Below are 12,549 nucleotides of genomic sequence, written 5' to 3'. Positions count from 1 at the left end.
ACGGAATATTCGATCTAAACATTCTTATCAGTCTCAAAAACTTAAAACAAACTTATAATATAACCCATTGATGAACAAAAATTAGTGTCTTTGGCCTTAGTCGACCTCCTCGACCGTGGGTCCAGAGTAGCCTCCAAATCCTCCCGCCTGCTGGCCGCAGTTTGCTCCCGGACCACCAGCTCCGGCTCCCGCTCCCGCACCCTGCTGATGCATCTTGGTCATGATGGGGGAGCAGTGACGGGTGAGCTCCTCCAGCTTGTGGTCGAACTCCTCCTTCTCGGCGGTGGTGTTGCTGTCAAGCCACCGGATAGTGTCGTTGCACTTGTCCAGGACTGAGTTCTTGTCGGCCTCGTCCAGTTTGCCAGCAGGTGCCTGATCCACGGCCTGCTTCACATTGAAGACGTAGCTTTCCAGGGCATTTCGAGAGGTTATGCGCTGGCGCTGCTTCTCGTCCTCGTCGGCGTACTTCTCAGCCTCGTTCACCATGCGATCAATCTCGGCCTGCGAGAGGCGTCCCTTGTCGTTCTTGATCGTGATGTTCTTGGCCTTGCCCGTGCTCATCTCCTTGGCGCTGACGTTCAGGATTCCATTGGCGTCCAAATCGAAGGTAACTTCTATCTGGGGCACACCCCTTGGTGCAGGCGGAATGCCGGACAGATCGAAGGTGCCCAATGCATTGTTGTCCTTCGTCATCGCACGTTCGCCCTCATACACCTGGATGGAGACTCCGGGCTGGTTGTCCGAATATGTGGAGAACGTCTTAGTCTGCTTGCATGGAATGCGGCAGTTGCGCTCGATCAACTTGGTCATTACACCTCCAGCGGTCTCAATTCCCAATGAAAGTGGGGCCACGTCCACCAGCAGCACGTCCTGGATCTTGCCGCTCTGGTCTCCGCTGAGGATAGCGGCCTGCACAGCAGCTCCGTATGCCACTGCCTCGTCTGGGTTGATGGATAGGTTGAGGTTCTTGCCGTGGAAGAACTCCTGCAGCAGACTTTGCACCTTGGGAATGCGAGTGGATCCGCCGACGAGAACGATGTCGTGGATCTGACCCTTGTCCATCTTGGCATCGGTGAGGGCCTTCTCCACAGGCTGCAGGGTGTTGCGGAAGAGGTCTGCGCACAACTCCTCGAACCTTGCGCGGCTCACTTTGGTGTAGAAGTCTTGACCCTCAAACAATGCGTCGATCTCGATGGTGGCCTCCGTGCTGGAGGAGAGTGTGCGCTTGGCCCGTTCAGCTGCTGTTCTGAGGCGTCGTAGGGCGCGAGGGTTGGAGCGCAGATCCTTCTTGTACTTGCGCTTGAACTCCTCTGCCAGGTGGGTGACTAGTCGGTTGTCAAAGTCCTCGCCGCCCAAGTGTGTGTCTCCGGCTGTGGAGCGCACCTCGAACAGTGATCCCTCGTCGATGGTCAGGATGGAGACATCGAAGGTGCCGCCGCCCAAGTCGAAGATAAGCACATTGCGCTCACCCTTGAGATTCTTGTCCAGTCCGTAGGCCAGTGCTGCCGCCGTGGGCTCATTGATGATGCGGAGCACATTCAGGCCGGCGATGTGACCAGCGTCTTTGGTAGCCTGGCGCTGGGAGTCGTTGAAGTAGGCTGGAACTGTGATGACTGCATTTGTGATGCTCTCTCCCAGATACGCCTCCGCCGTCTCCTTCATCTTTACCAGCACCATTGAGCTGATTTCTTCGGGGGCAAATCTCTTGGACTCACCCTTATACTCCACCCCGATCTTGGGCTTCCCGCCGTCGCTTACCACCTTGAAAGGCCAGTGCTTAATGTCCTCTGCGATCTTGGGGTCGTCGTATTTTCGGCCGATGAGTCGCTTGGCGTCGAACACTGTGTTTCTGGGGTTCATGGCCACCTGGTTCTTGGCCGGATCGCCGATCAGGCGTTCCGAATCTGTGAAAGCCACGTAGGACGGCGTGGTGCGGTTGCCCTGGTCGTTGGCGATAATCTCCACCTTGCCATGTTGGTAGACACCCACGCAGGAGTAGGTGGTGCCCAGATCGATTCCAATAGCAGGCATTGTGTGTGAGTTCTTCTTCCTCGGTAACGACTTGTTCAAAGTATTCAGAGTTCTCTTCTTGTCTTCAATAATTACTTCTCGGTTGATTTCAGTAGTTGCAGTTGATATAGTTGGTTGCTGGTTACTTTAAATTGATTCACTTTAACTTGCACTTTAATGCAGATTGTTTGTTTAGCTTGTTCAGCTGCGCTTGTTTGTTTGCTTAGCTTTCGCTTAGCGATGTGTTCACTTTGCTTGTTTGAATTGAATTGACGCTCTGGGAACGAAGCGGCTCTATTTATACTCCGGGCGCTCTTTTCGCGAACATTCGAGGCGCGCTCTCTCGAAGCAACGAGAACAGTATGCCGTTACTGTGTGTCAGAGTGAGAGAGCATTAGTGCAGAGAGGGAGAGCCACATAACGATGAGAGAATAACGGCCAGAAAAATTTCGCGAGTTTTCTTTCTGCCAAACAAATGACCTACCGCAACAACCAGTTTGTTTTGGGATTCTAGAAAATTTCTTTATAAATACGGCTGTTTAAATAACCTTTGTTAAAGATAATCGCAGCGCTTTATTACGCATGCCTCCAAAAAATTGCTTCGTTTTTAAACCAATAAATGTCTGCTCCGGCATACATTAAAGATTATTTTGGCCTTTAAGTTAATGAACTCAACTATTAACGGACTTTCTTCTGTTTTAATATACGATAACATAACTTTAAGGGTCTGGAAACTGTCTGTTGCGACTTATTTTACATATGTTTGTATGTTGTTTATATGGATAGCTCCATTCAATACGGCAACTACATGTGTACTAGATTCATTAAAATTTAATTACATACATATACATGTATGTACGTAAGTACATATGTAGGTGAGTGGCAACTATGGAAATAATTGCTATGTACAGACATATGTAAATATTTATAAGTCTTAGAAAGATGAGACCAAAAATACAGACCTTGTGGCACTAACCAGCACAGGTCTTATTTACATAAATTTAAAACATTGTCACGCCCCTTTCAGTATCAACAAACCACAAAATCTGCAAAGCTCTCAGTATATTAAAATTTTAAATTGGTTTAAATTTAAATACGTCTGTAAAATATGGGTGTAGGCCCATATCCCTTCTGGCAATAGAAAGATGACCCTTCGCAAAGATTAGTAATTAAGTTTTGTTGCATTACATTGTTTTCAAAAAAGCCTCCTCTGTTTTTGCATACGTTTTGCATCCATTTGTAAAACATACATAAATCTATGTGATTTACAATCATTCTCATACAATTGTCTGTATCAAGCTAATAAATTAATAGCTTTTTTAAGTTAATAAATACATTTTGAAGAGTATCTTGTCAAAGCTATATACATCCGCATAAAAAAGCGCTTCGATTATCTTTAACATAGGTTATTTAAGCAGCCGTATTTATAAAGAAATTTCCAAAATAAAGCGAATTTTCTAGAATCCCAAAACAAACTGGTTGTTGCGGTAGGTCATTTGTTTGGCAGAAAGAAAACTCGCGAAATTTTTCTGGCCGTTATTCTCTCATCGTTATGTGGCTCTCCCTCTCTGCACTAATGCTCTCTCACTCTGACACACAGTAACGGCATACTGTTCTCGTTGCTTCGAGAGAGCGCGCCTCGAATGTTCGCGAAAAGAGCGCCCGGAGTATAAATAGAGCCGCTTCGTTCCCAGAACGTCAATTCAATTCAAACAAGCAAAGTGAAAACATCGCTAAGCGAAAGCTAAGCAAACTAACAAGCGCAGCTGAACAAGCTAAACAAACAATCTGCAGTAAAGTGCAAGTTAAAGTGAATCAATTAAAAGTAACCAGCAACTAAGTAAATCAACTGCAACTACTGAAACCAACCAACAAGTAATTATTGAAGACAAGAAGAGAACTCTGAATTCTTTCAACAAGTCGTTACCGAGAAAGAAGAACTCACACACAATGCCTGCTATTGGAATCGATCTGGGCACCACCTACTCCTGCGTGGGTGTCTACCAACATGGCAAGGTGGAGATTATCGCCAACGACCAGGGCAACCGCACCACGCCGTCCTACGTGGCTTTCACAGATTCGGAACGCCTGATCGGCGATCCGGCCAAGAACCAGGTGGCCATGAACCCCAGAAACACAGTGTTCGACGCCAAGCGACTCATCGGCCGAAAATACGACGACCCCAAGATCGCAGAGGACATTAAGCACTGGCCTTTCAAGGTGGTAAGCGACGGCGGGAAGCCCAAGATCGGGGTGGAGTATAAGGGTGAGTCCAAGAGATTTGCCCCCGAAGAAATCAGCTCAATGGTGCTGGTAAAGATGAAGGAGACGGCGGAGGCGTATCTGGGAGAGAGCATCACAAATGCAGTCATCACAGTTCCAGCCTACTTCAACGACTCCCAGCGCCAGGCTACCAAAGACGCTGGTCACATCGCCGGCCTGAATGTGCTCCGCATCATCAATGAGCCCACGGCGGCAGCACTGGCCTACGGACTGGATAAGAATCTCAAGGGTGAGCGCAATGTGCTTATCTTCGACTTGGGCGGCGGCACCTTCGATGTCTCCATCCTGACCATCGACGAGGGATCACTGTTCGAGGTGCGCTCCACAGCCGGAGACACACACTTGGGCGGCGAGGACTTTGACAACCGACTAGTCACCCACCTGGCAGAGGAGTTCAAGCGCAAGTACAAGAAGGATCTGCGCTCCAACCCTCGCGCCCTACGACGCCTCAGAACAGCAGCTGAACGGGCCAAGCGCACACTCTCCTCCAGCACGGAGGCCACCATCGAGATCGACGCATTGTTTGAGGGTCAAGACTTCTACACCAAAGTGAGCCGCGCAAGGTTCGAGGAGTTGTGCGCAGACCTCTTCCGCAACACCCTGCAGCCTGTGGAGAAGGCCCTCACCGATGCCAAGATGGACAAGGGTCAGATCCACGACATCGTTCTCGTCGGCGGATCCACTCGCATTCCCAAGGTGCAAAGTCTGCTGCAGGAGTTCTTCCACGGCAAGAACCTCAACCTATCCATCAACCCAGACGAGGCAGTGGCATACGGAGCTGCTGTGCAGGCCGCTATCCTCAGCGGAGACCAGAGCGGCAAGATCCAGGACGTGCTGCTGGTGGACGTGGCCCCACTTTCATTGGGAATTGAGACCGCTGGAGGTGTAATGACCAAGTTGATCGAGCGCAACTGCCGCATTCCATGCAAGCAGACTAAGACGTTCTCCACATATTCGGACAACCAGCCCGGAGTCTCCATCCAGGTGTATGAGGGCGAACGTGCGATGACGAAGGACAACAATGCATTGGGCACCTTCGATCTGTCCGGCATTCCGCCTGCACCAAGGGGTGTGCCCCAGATAGAAGTTACCTTCGATTTGGACGCCAATGGAATCCTGAACGTCAGCGCCAAGGAGATGAGCACGGGCAAGGCCAAGAACATCACGATCAAGAACGACAAGGGACGCCTCTCGCAGGCCGAGATTGATCGCATGGTGAACGAGGCTGAGAAGTACGCCGACGAGGACGAGAAGCAGCGCCAGCGCATAACCTCTCGAAATGCCCTGGAAAGCTACGTCTTCAATGTGAAGCAGGCCGTGGATCAGGCACCTGCTGGCAAACTGGACGAGGCCGACAAGAACTCAGTCCTGGACAAGTGCAACGACACTATCCGGTGGCTTGACAGCAACACCACCGCCGAGAAGGAGGAGTTCGACCACAAGCTGGAGGAGCTCACCCGTCACTGCTCCCCCATCATGACCAAGATGCATCAGCAGGGTGCGGGAGCGGGAGCCGGAGCTGGTGGTCCGGGAGCAAACTGCGGCCAGCAGGCGGGAGGATTTGGAGGCTACTCTGGACCCACGGTCGAGGAGGTCGACTAAGGCCAAAGACACTAATTTTTGTTCATCAATGGGTTATATTATAAGTTTGTTTTAAGTTTTTGAGATTGATAAGAATGTTTAGATCGAATATTCCGTAGAAAACAATAGTATTACCTAATTGCCCGTCTTAAGTTGGCAAAAATGTTATTGCTTATAGAAAAAATAAATTATTTATTTGAATTTTAAAAAATTCGACTTGTCATTTAATGTTTTGCAGACTTTAAAAGTCTTAGATACAAATAGTATCTAATATACATTGGGTTCGTTCTACATTCTATATTCGTGTTACTTTCTATAGCTTATAATACATTTTAATTATATTCGGGTTTGATCATTTTCTGATTTTTGCCTAATGGATTTTCGTAGACCCTTTCGATCTCATAGTGGCTCATTTTATTGCGATGGACGGTCAGGAGAGCTCCGCTCTTGAATTTCTGTTGACAGACACCGCATTTGTAGCACATAGCCGGGACATCCGGTTTGGGGAGCATTTCCAGTCTCTGTTGCAATTGGTTCTCGGGAATGCGTTGCAGGCGCATACGCTCTATATCCTCCGAACGGCGCTGGTTGACCCTAGTATTTACATAAGGATCAGCAGCAATATTTGCCTCTACTTCATTGCCCGGAATCACAGCATCCAGATGTCCCTTCCGGTTTCGATGGATATTCAGGTGGGAACCGCACACGAAGCTCTCGCCGCACACTACACACTGATATGGTCGCTCGCCCGTGTGGCGCCGCATATGGATCTTTAGGTCGTTGGACTGCACAAAGCTCTTGCTGCACATCTTGCAGGAGTACGGCCTTTGACCCGTGTGCAATCGCATGTGTCGCGCCAGCTTGTTCTGCGAAATGAACTTCTTGCAGCAGATCTTGCACTCACTGGGACGCTCGCCGGTGTGCTGACGCATGTGAAGACTGAGATCTTGGCTGCGCGGAAAGGCCTTCTCGCACTGATCGCACTTGTACGGATTATCGCCCGTATGTCGCCGAATGTGGATGGTAAGGCTAGATACGGGAAAGCTCAAGCCACAGTGTGGACAGTCTCGCCGCTTAGCTATGCGTTTTCGGGCGGAGTTTTCCGTCGTTTCTTCGGGTTCCAATGCGATTGCGTCGGGATGGAATGCTTGCATGTGTCGCCGGAGGGTGTCCTGACGCTTGAATGTCCGCGGACAGTGCTCACAGGTAAGCAGACCGGTGCCGCAGCTCTCGTTGGCCAGCTTCATGGCGGCCACGTCCGCCGTCAGTTTGTGGGCTTGGGAAAAATGGCGAGTCAGAGATTCACTTTTGGCAAAGACACGCGGACAGACGGCGCACTTGTAGATGAAGTTCTCCGAATGATTCAAACGACTGCCCAACTGGGAAGGCCGCGAAAATTCTTTGTTTTCTGTTTCATCTGGCAGAGGCTTCAGCTGAGTGGGGTCTTCAGGCTCATTATCACGATCCTCGCTCGTATACAGTCGATCTTCGCTCACATCTGAAGTAAATGCTGGACAGTCTTGGTCTCCATACTCCGCCTCCATTTCCACGTGCTGTTCCGCAAAAGACGTGGACAGGTATTGTTCCATACTGACCACATCGTCCTGGTCTATAAGCTCGACGACATCCACATGAACTTCATCCGTCTTGGCAGCAACTTCTTGTTGCTCGAAGAGATTCTGTAGAGTTTCATGGGCGTTTTCCACTTCGACGATGAACTCATAGGCGCCGATCAGGCGGCGGGCACAATTTTGGCACAAATGCATAGGTAGATTTGGGTGCGTCCATGTCCACTGAAAAGAGTTGATCTTATTTATCGAAGATTCTTAAAAATTCTAGCTCCTTACCTTCAATTTGGAAACGGCCTCCAGCAACTGCCTGAGCTCCAGCACTAGATCGTTGTATTTAATCTCATCGTGGATGTACAGATTGGTCTCGTGGGTCTCCAGGCAGACGCGGCAAGTCTGGGAACTTATATTTACGTGGATATCCGCTGTGTCCATGATTTGGCATCACATCATAAACGTTGAATTTCTAGAGAAACTTTGCTTGTTGATACCAGCTGATTTTCAGAGATGACCGCTAAAATCACAGCTGTTTCGGTTCTCAGTCACCGTTATGTTTAAAAAATATTGGAATTGAGATGTACATAATTAACGATGTTTATAATTTATAAATATCTTCCGATAGTCAATCGTCCGGTTAATCAAAATAGAAATTAAGGTTAAAATACCATGAATGCCAAAGCTTACAGCCTTATTAAATAATTCCCTCGATTTCAAATGTATGTGGTACCCAAATAAAATTGTCTAACACTAAAAAGTCACGATATTTTTCCACCAACCGATAGTATCGCACACTTGCCATTCTCCTCATCACGCGCACGCCCGCTTCACAATTCAAACGAACGGCATTTTATTTTCACAGGATCCCGGGAGTCGTGAATGTTTTACCCAATATCGACTTTCATTGTTAAGTGACCAAAATTGTAATCTGTTCTGTTAGTTGTCGAGTGCCCGTGCCGCCATGTCCCATCCGTCTGACCATGTGCTGCGTCCCAAGGAAAATGCTCCGCTCAGAATGCCGGAAAAATCAGCAACCGTGCTCAATATGCAGAAGAACTTGCTATTGGGAAAGAAGGTAAGTGGGAAATTTCTGGAGTGCAGCTGAAACCTCTCATTTGGTCCCATTGTGATACAGCCCAACAGCGAGAATATGGCTCCAGCCAGCAAGCCCTTGCCAGGATCCTCTGGCGCTGTGATCAGGAGTGCGGCGACCACCGAGCGTCCAGCTACTAAGCCAGGCCTAGGAGGCTCCAATCCTATAGCTTCCACCGAAGGAAGCAACTTCCAGAAACCCATGGTGCCGTCCGTGAAGAAGACCACATCAGAGTTTGCTGCTCCGGCTCCAGTAGCACCCACCAAGAAGCCCGAATCACTTTCCAAGCAGAAAACTGCTGCTGCGAGCACGGAATCCACCAAGGAACTGGGTGCGGCCAGCAGCTCCGCAGACAAAGAGAAAACCAAGACTGGTGGGTAAATGCTTCAGCTGTAATCTTTTGCAATTACCAAACTCAGTTGTAATTTTCTGCAGAAACCCAACCCCAGAAGCCGAAGAAGACCTGGGAGCTCAACAACTTTGATATTGGTCGCCTGCTCGGACGCGGCAAGTTTGGCAACGTTTATTTGGCGCGCGAAAAGGAATCCCAGTTCGTGGTGGCCCTAAAAGTGCTCTTCAAGCGACAGATTGGCGAGTCCAATGTGGAGCACCAGGTGCGCCGTGAGATCGAGATACAATCGCACCTGCGTCATCCGCATATCCTGCGTCTGTATGCATACTTTCACGACGACGTGCGCATATACCTGATCCTGGAGTATGCGCCACAAGGAACGCTTTTCAACGCCCTGCAGGCACAGCCGATGAAGCGTTTCGATGAGCGCCAGTCGGCCACCTATATTCAGGCGTTGTGCTCGGCGCTGCTTTATCTGCATGAGCGGGACATCATTCACAGGGACATCAAGCCGGAGAACTTGCTGCTCGGGCACAAGGGCGTCTTAAAGATCGCAGACTTCGGTTGGTCCGTGCACGAACCGAACTCCATGCGCATGACACTGTGCGGCACTGTCGACTACTTGCCACCCGAAATGGTTCAGGGCAAGCCGCACACGAAAAACGTGGATCTATGGAGCCTGGGTGTGCTCTGCTTTGAGCTGCTGGTGGGCCACGCTCCCTTCTACTCGAAGAACTATGACGAGACCTACAAGAAGATTCTCAAGGTGGACTACAAACTGCCGGAGCACATTTCCAAGGCAGCATCACATCTCATATCCAAGCTGCTGGTCCTTAATCCGCAGCACCGCTTACCGCTGGATCAGGTGATGGTGCATCCTTGGATACTGGCGCACACGCAGTGAACACATTCTTGTTTTATTTTCAGTTAATTCCTTTTAATTACATTTTTAGTTTCGGGCTCGCCGCGTAATTTAATTATGGCATCATAAATTTTCATTTATAGAGATACGAGAAATTAACATTTATCAATTAAGTTTATTATTAATTATCATTACCAATAAAGTTTGTGTGTGTTTTCGAATGCTAGCGTACACTCATATCTTATGTGGCTACCTAATCTCTAGCGAAATGAGTTGACGGAATTGCAAATGCAGAAGTGAAACGTGGTGGCAGCGACAAAAAAACAGGCAACATTGCCCAAATGCAGTGCAGCGAGTTATTTTTATCACAGAAAACCAAGTATATAGAGTATATTTGTTAATGAAATGTGGTTAGGGATATAGCAACTATATCGATTATTGCTAATTCGGGACTAATAATTTTTAAATATGTCTGAATTTGTTCGTAGCTCCATCTCAGAGTATTGTTTTTCCTGCGAGTTTTAATTTCTTGTTCTTCATTTGCTATTAACGAAATGATGGTAGTCATGACGCTTAGGGCGTGCTCAAGCCAGGATAGATTTCGATTTGTAATCTTCAATTAACGTACAAATTTAATGATCAATTTGCGACATATCGTTATGATTAACCCTAGAATCTATGGCTTACCGAGCACGGCTTTAATATAAAGGGGTTTCTAAGCCTTTGCACACTTGCCGCTCAATATTAATAGAAAATTATCTTACTTAGTGTCTAATAACCTCGCCTCCCTTCTTGCGTGCCGCACCACCATTGGAGTAGTCGTCCTCTGCAATTTGAGTTAAAGTGTTAAGGATTTATTCCGATTTGTGAGCACTTCCACTCACCATCTTGATCTTCATCCATGCCGTCTTCCAGGTGGATGCCTTCGGCGAACTCCTTACCCTGGTCAGCCATGATTTCGTTGTTTAGATTGTCTGTATCGAGCAGGTGCTGTGGCTGTTTCACGGCCACATCACCCACATCGTCGTCGTCATCTCCGTCGCCACCTCCGGCGGCACCGGCTGCCTCGGCCATCTGTTTGGCCGTTTCATCGGGAACGGGTCCGGGACCAGGTGCCGGCAATTCGCCATCGAAGAAATTCTGGACGCCACCAGCGGCGGGCAAGTTAAAGCTGGGCTCGTTTAACGCGTCCTTAACTTCATGGGCGCCCGAATCCTCGATGGGTTTGGGTGCTACACCTACATTTTTGTTGCCCTCCATATCATTTACGGCATTGGCGTAACGATTGTTGTTCTCGTTCTTCGGCAGCTCCTCGGCGGCGTTGTCTACATCGACAGCGTCGCCCTTGGTATCCGTTTTGTCTTCAAAGTTCTCGGGAATGGGAGCCACGTTTTCGGGAAGTTTGCGCTCTGTCTTCGCTGGTGGCACTGCAAGCGGCGGAAGGCCGCTGCTACTGACTCTTGGGGCTACAGATGCGTTGGGGGCATCGCCGGCTTTCTTGTCCGACGCGCTGCCCACTGAGGCTTGTGTGCTGCTCTTGCGGGGTGCACTCAGCGGGGAAACAGGACCGCCGGACAGTTGCGGCTCCTCCTGCTGCTGCTTCTCACTGGCCGATTTGGGCACAATCTGAAAGTTTTCAACAGAGTTTAGTATGAGGCTGTGGTTGTTGGACACGGCAAAAGGCATCAGAGGCAGTTTCGGCTGCTCCTGGGTTCCATCACCATTACTCTTAAGTGTGAAGTTAGTAGACGCGTTTGTTAGGTTTTGATTTGGGTTAGTTGTTAGCAGATTTACCCCGCCGCCAATCCTGTAGAGGCCTTCACTCACTTGCACTTGGGCATCGAAGGACTTCTCGTTGCGCGGCTTTTCAATGCTGTGCGCTAGCTGGGCGGGATTTGAGTGGTGCGTGGTGGGCATCTGCTCGGCGGGCTTGTTCAGTTGCTGCTGGTGTCCATGGGCCGGTGCCTCGGCGGGCTGGACTTTAGGTACATAGTTGCAGTTGGTCTTGAATTCCGCAATTGTGGCTTCCAGGGCGTGAATCTTGTGCTCTCCATCGCGCTGTAGCTTGTCCAGTTTTTCCTGGTGCATAAGTAGATATTGTTAAGAAATTCACTTAGATGCATTAGAAAAGCATACCTTCCAGGCAGCCACCTCGCGCTCCTTGCTGGCCTTGTCCTTATGAAGATCCGCCAGGACCTTTTGCAGCTTTTGGTCGAACGCATTCGTGTCCTCGATGTGTTTCTTCTTGCTCTTAACGCACTCGGCCTCCAAGTCGGTGTACTTAACCTCCAGCAGCTTGTACTTCTCCAATTGGGCGTCGAACTTCTCTTGCAGTGCGTGTTCCGTGTCGTGCTGCTTCCGTAGTGCCTCCGCCAACTGACCCTCGTACTGCTCCTGCAGGGTCATCTTTTCCGAGCGCAGCGCGCTCATTCTCTTCTCGGCGGTCAGTTTCTCGGCATTCAGAGCTGTGGATATCACCATAATCAGTCGGCATAAGGGCAAAACAAGATAGAAACAATAGACCCACATTGCATCTGGACACTGAGGCCCTCTTGGAAGGCGCGGCTCTCGTCCAATTGGTGTTGGGACATTTGGTAGATCACAATCATCATGATGAGCACGATGAACATGGTCATCAGGATGCAGATGCGGACGCGGCCGGAGCGCGCGAAGCGAGCCGAACTCATTTTACAATCGATTTAAGCTAGTAAATCAACAAATTGCAACTATTTCCTTTGCAGAAAAAGAATGGTTTTTCTTCTTGTTTTGCTTTAGAGCTGGTACGATGGTATCGGTATAACTG

General features: G+C 49.1%; 5 protein-coding genes across 7 annotated transcripts; 2 read left to right on the top strand and 3 right to left on the bottom strand.

Annotated features, from left to right (window-relative positions):
• Positions 1 to 76: 76 nt before the first annotated feature.
• Positions 77 to 2,279, bottom strand: LOC6606754 (major heat shock 70 kDa protein Ab). Its single transcript, XM_002031515.2, has one exon. The coding sequence runs from the start codon at positions 2,029 to 2,031 to the stop codon at positions 97 to 99; it is 1,935 nt and encodes a 644-aa protein (XP_002031551.1). The 5' UTR covers positions 2,032 to 2,279; the 3' UTR covers positions 77 to 96.
• A 1,434-nt stretch (positions 2,280 to 3,713) lies between these two features.
• LOC6606753 (major heat shock 70 kDa protein Ab) lies at positions 3,714 to 5,915 on the top strand. Its single transcript, XM_002031514.2, has one exon. The coding sequence runs from the start codon at positions 3,961 to 3,963 to the stop codon at positions 5,893 to 5,895; it is 1,935 nt and encodes a 644-aa protein (XP_002031550.1). The 5' UTR covers positions 3,714 to 3,960; the 3' UTR covers positions 5,896 to 5,915.
• A 23-nt stretch (positions 5,916 to 5,938) lies between these two features.
• On the bottom strand, positions 5,939 to 7,953 carry LOC6606752 (zinc finger protein 345). Its single transcript, XM_002031513.2, has 2 exons — positions 7,722 to 7,953; positions 5,939 to 7,667 (listed from the first exon to the last, which is right to left on the bottom strand). Exons 1-2 carry the CDS (start codon positions 7,875 to 7,877, stop codon positions 6,207 to 6,209), a joined length of 1,617 nt encoding a protein of 538 aa, XP_002031549.1. The 5' UTR covers positions 7,878 to 7,953; the 3' UTR covers positions 5,939 to 6,206.
• A 308-nt stretch (positions 7,954 to 8,261) lies between these two features.
• LOC6606751 (aurora kinase C) lies at positions 8,262 to 9,967 on the top strand. The gene is made up of 3 exons (XM_002031512.2): positions 8,262 to 8,514; positions 8,575 to 8,905; positions 8,968 to 9,967. The coding sequence occupies exons 1-3, from the start codon at positions 8,401 to 8,403 to the stop codon at positions 9,786 to 9,788; spliced, it is 1,266 nt and encodes a 421-aa protein (XP_002031548.1). The 5' UTR covers positions 8,262 to 8,400; the 3' UTR covers positions 9,789 to 9,967.
• LOC6606750 (putative protein tag-278) lies at positions 9,902 to 12,537 on the bottom strand. 3 transcript variants are annotated; one of them, XM_032723422.1, is made up of 5 exons: positions 12,274 to 12,537; positions 11,883 to 12,211; positions 11,541 to 11,825; positions 10,631 to 11,372; positions 9,902 to 10,572 (listed from the first exon to the last, which is right to left on the bottom strand). In XM_032723422.1, exons 1-5 carry the CDS (start codon positions 12,431 to 12,433, stop codon positions 10,511 to 10,513), a joined length of 1,578 nt encoding a protein of 525 aa, XP_032579313.1. In that variant the 5' UTR covers positions 12,434 to 12,537; the 3' UTR covers positions 9,902 to 10,510. The 3 variants fall into 3 exon arrangements, with proteins under 3 accessions (XP_032579313.1, XP_002031547.1, XP_032579312.1); XM_002031511.2 differs by having other exon boundaries at positions 11,574 to 11,825; XM_032723421.1 differs by having other exon boundaries at positions 10,631 to 11,825.
• Positions 12,538 to 12,549: the final 12 nt, after the last annotated feature.

The sequence above is a fragment of the Drosophila sechellia genome, chromosome 3R (genome assembly GCF_004382195.2).
Source record: "Drosophila sechellia strain sech25 chromosome 3R, ASM438219v1, whole genome shotgun sequence".
Lineage (NCBI taxonomy): Eukaryota > Metazoa > Arthropoda > Insecta > Diptera > Drosophilidae > Drosophila > Drosophila sechellia.
This window is presented reverse-complemented; position numbering and strand designations above follow the sequence as displayed.

Bases quoted from the DNA above. Each gene is read 5' to 3' on its own strand.
- LOC6606753 (XM_002031514.2), top strand. From the start codon at position 3,961: ATGCCTGCTATTGGAATCGATCTGGGCACCACCTACTCCTGCGTGGGT.
- LOC6606752 (XM_002031513.2), bottom strand. From the start codon at position 7,877: ATGGACACAGCGGATATCCACGTAAATATAAGTTCCCAGACTTGCCGC. The intron at 7,668-7,721 runs GTAAGGAGCTAG...AACTCTTTTCAG, and splicing joins AGGCCGTTTCCAAATTGAAG to TGGACATGGACGCACCCAAA.
- LOC6606750 (XM_032723421.1), bottom strand. From the start codon at position 12,433: ATGAGTTCGGCTCGCTTCGCGCGCTCCGGCCGCGTCCGCATCTGCATC. The intron at 11,826-11,882 runs GTATGCTTTTCT...CTTATGCACCAG, and splicing joins GCGAGGTGGCTGCCTGGAAG to GAAAAACTGGACAAGCTACA. The intron at 10,573-10,630 runs GTGAGTGGAAGT...CTCAAATTGCAG, and splicing joins CATGGATGAAGATCAAGATG to AGGACGACTACTCCAATGGT.
- LOC6606751 (XM_002031512.2), top strand. From the start codon at position 8,401: ATGTCCCATCCGTCTGACCATGTGCTGCGTCCCAAGGAAAATGCTCCG. The intron at 8,515-8,574 runs GTAAGTGGGAAA...ATTGTGATACAG, and splicing joins ACTTGCTATTGGGAAAGAAG to CCCAACAGCGAGAATATGGC. The intron at 8,906-8,967 runs GTGGGTAAATGC...AATTTTCTGCAG, and splicing joins CAAAGAGAAAACCAAGACTG to AAACCCAACCCCAGAAGCCG.
- LOC6606754 (XM_002031515.2), bottom strand. From the start codon at position 2,031: ATGCCTGCTATTGGAATCGATCTGGGCACCACCTACTCCTGCGTGGGT.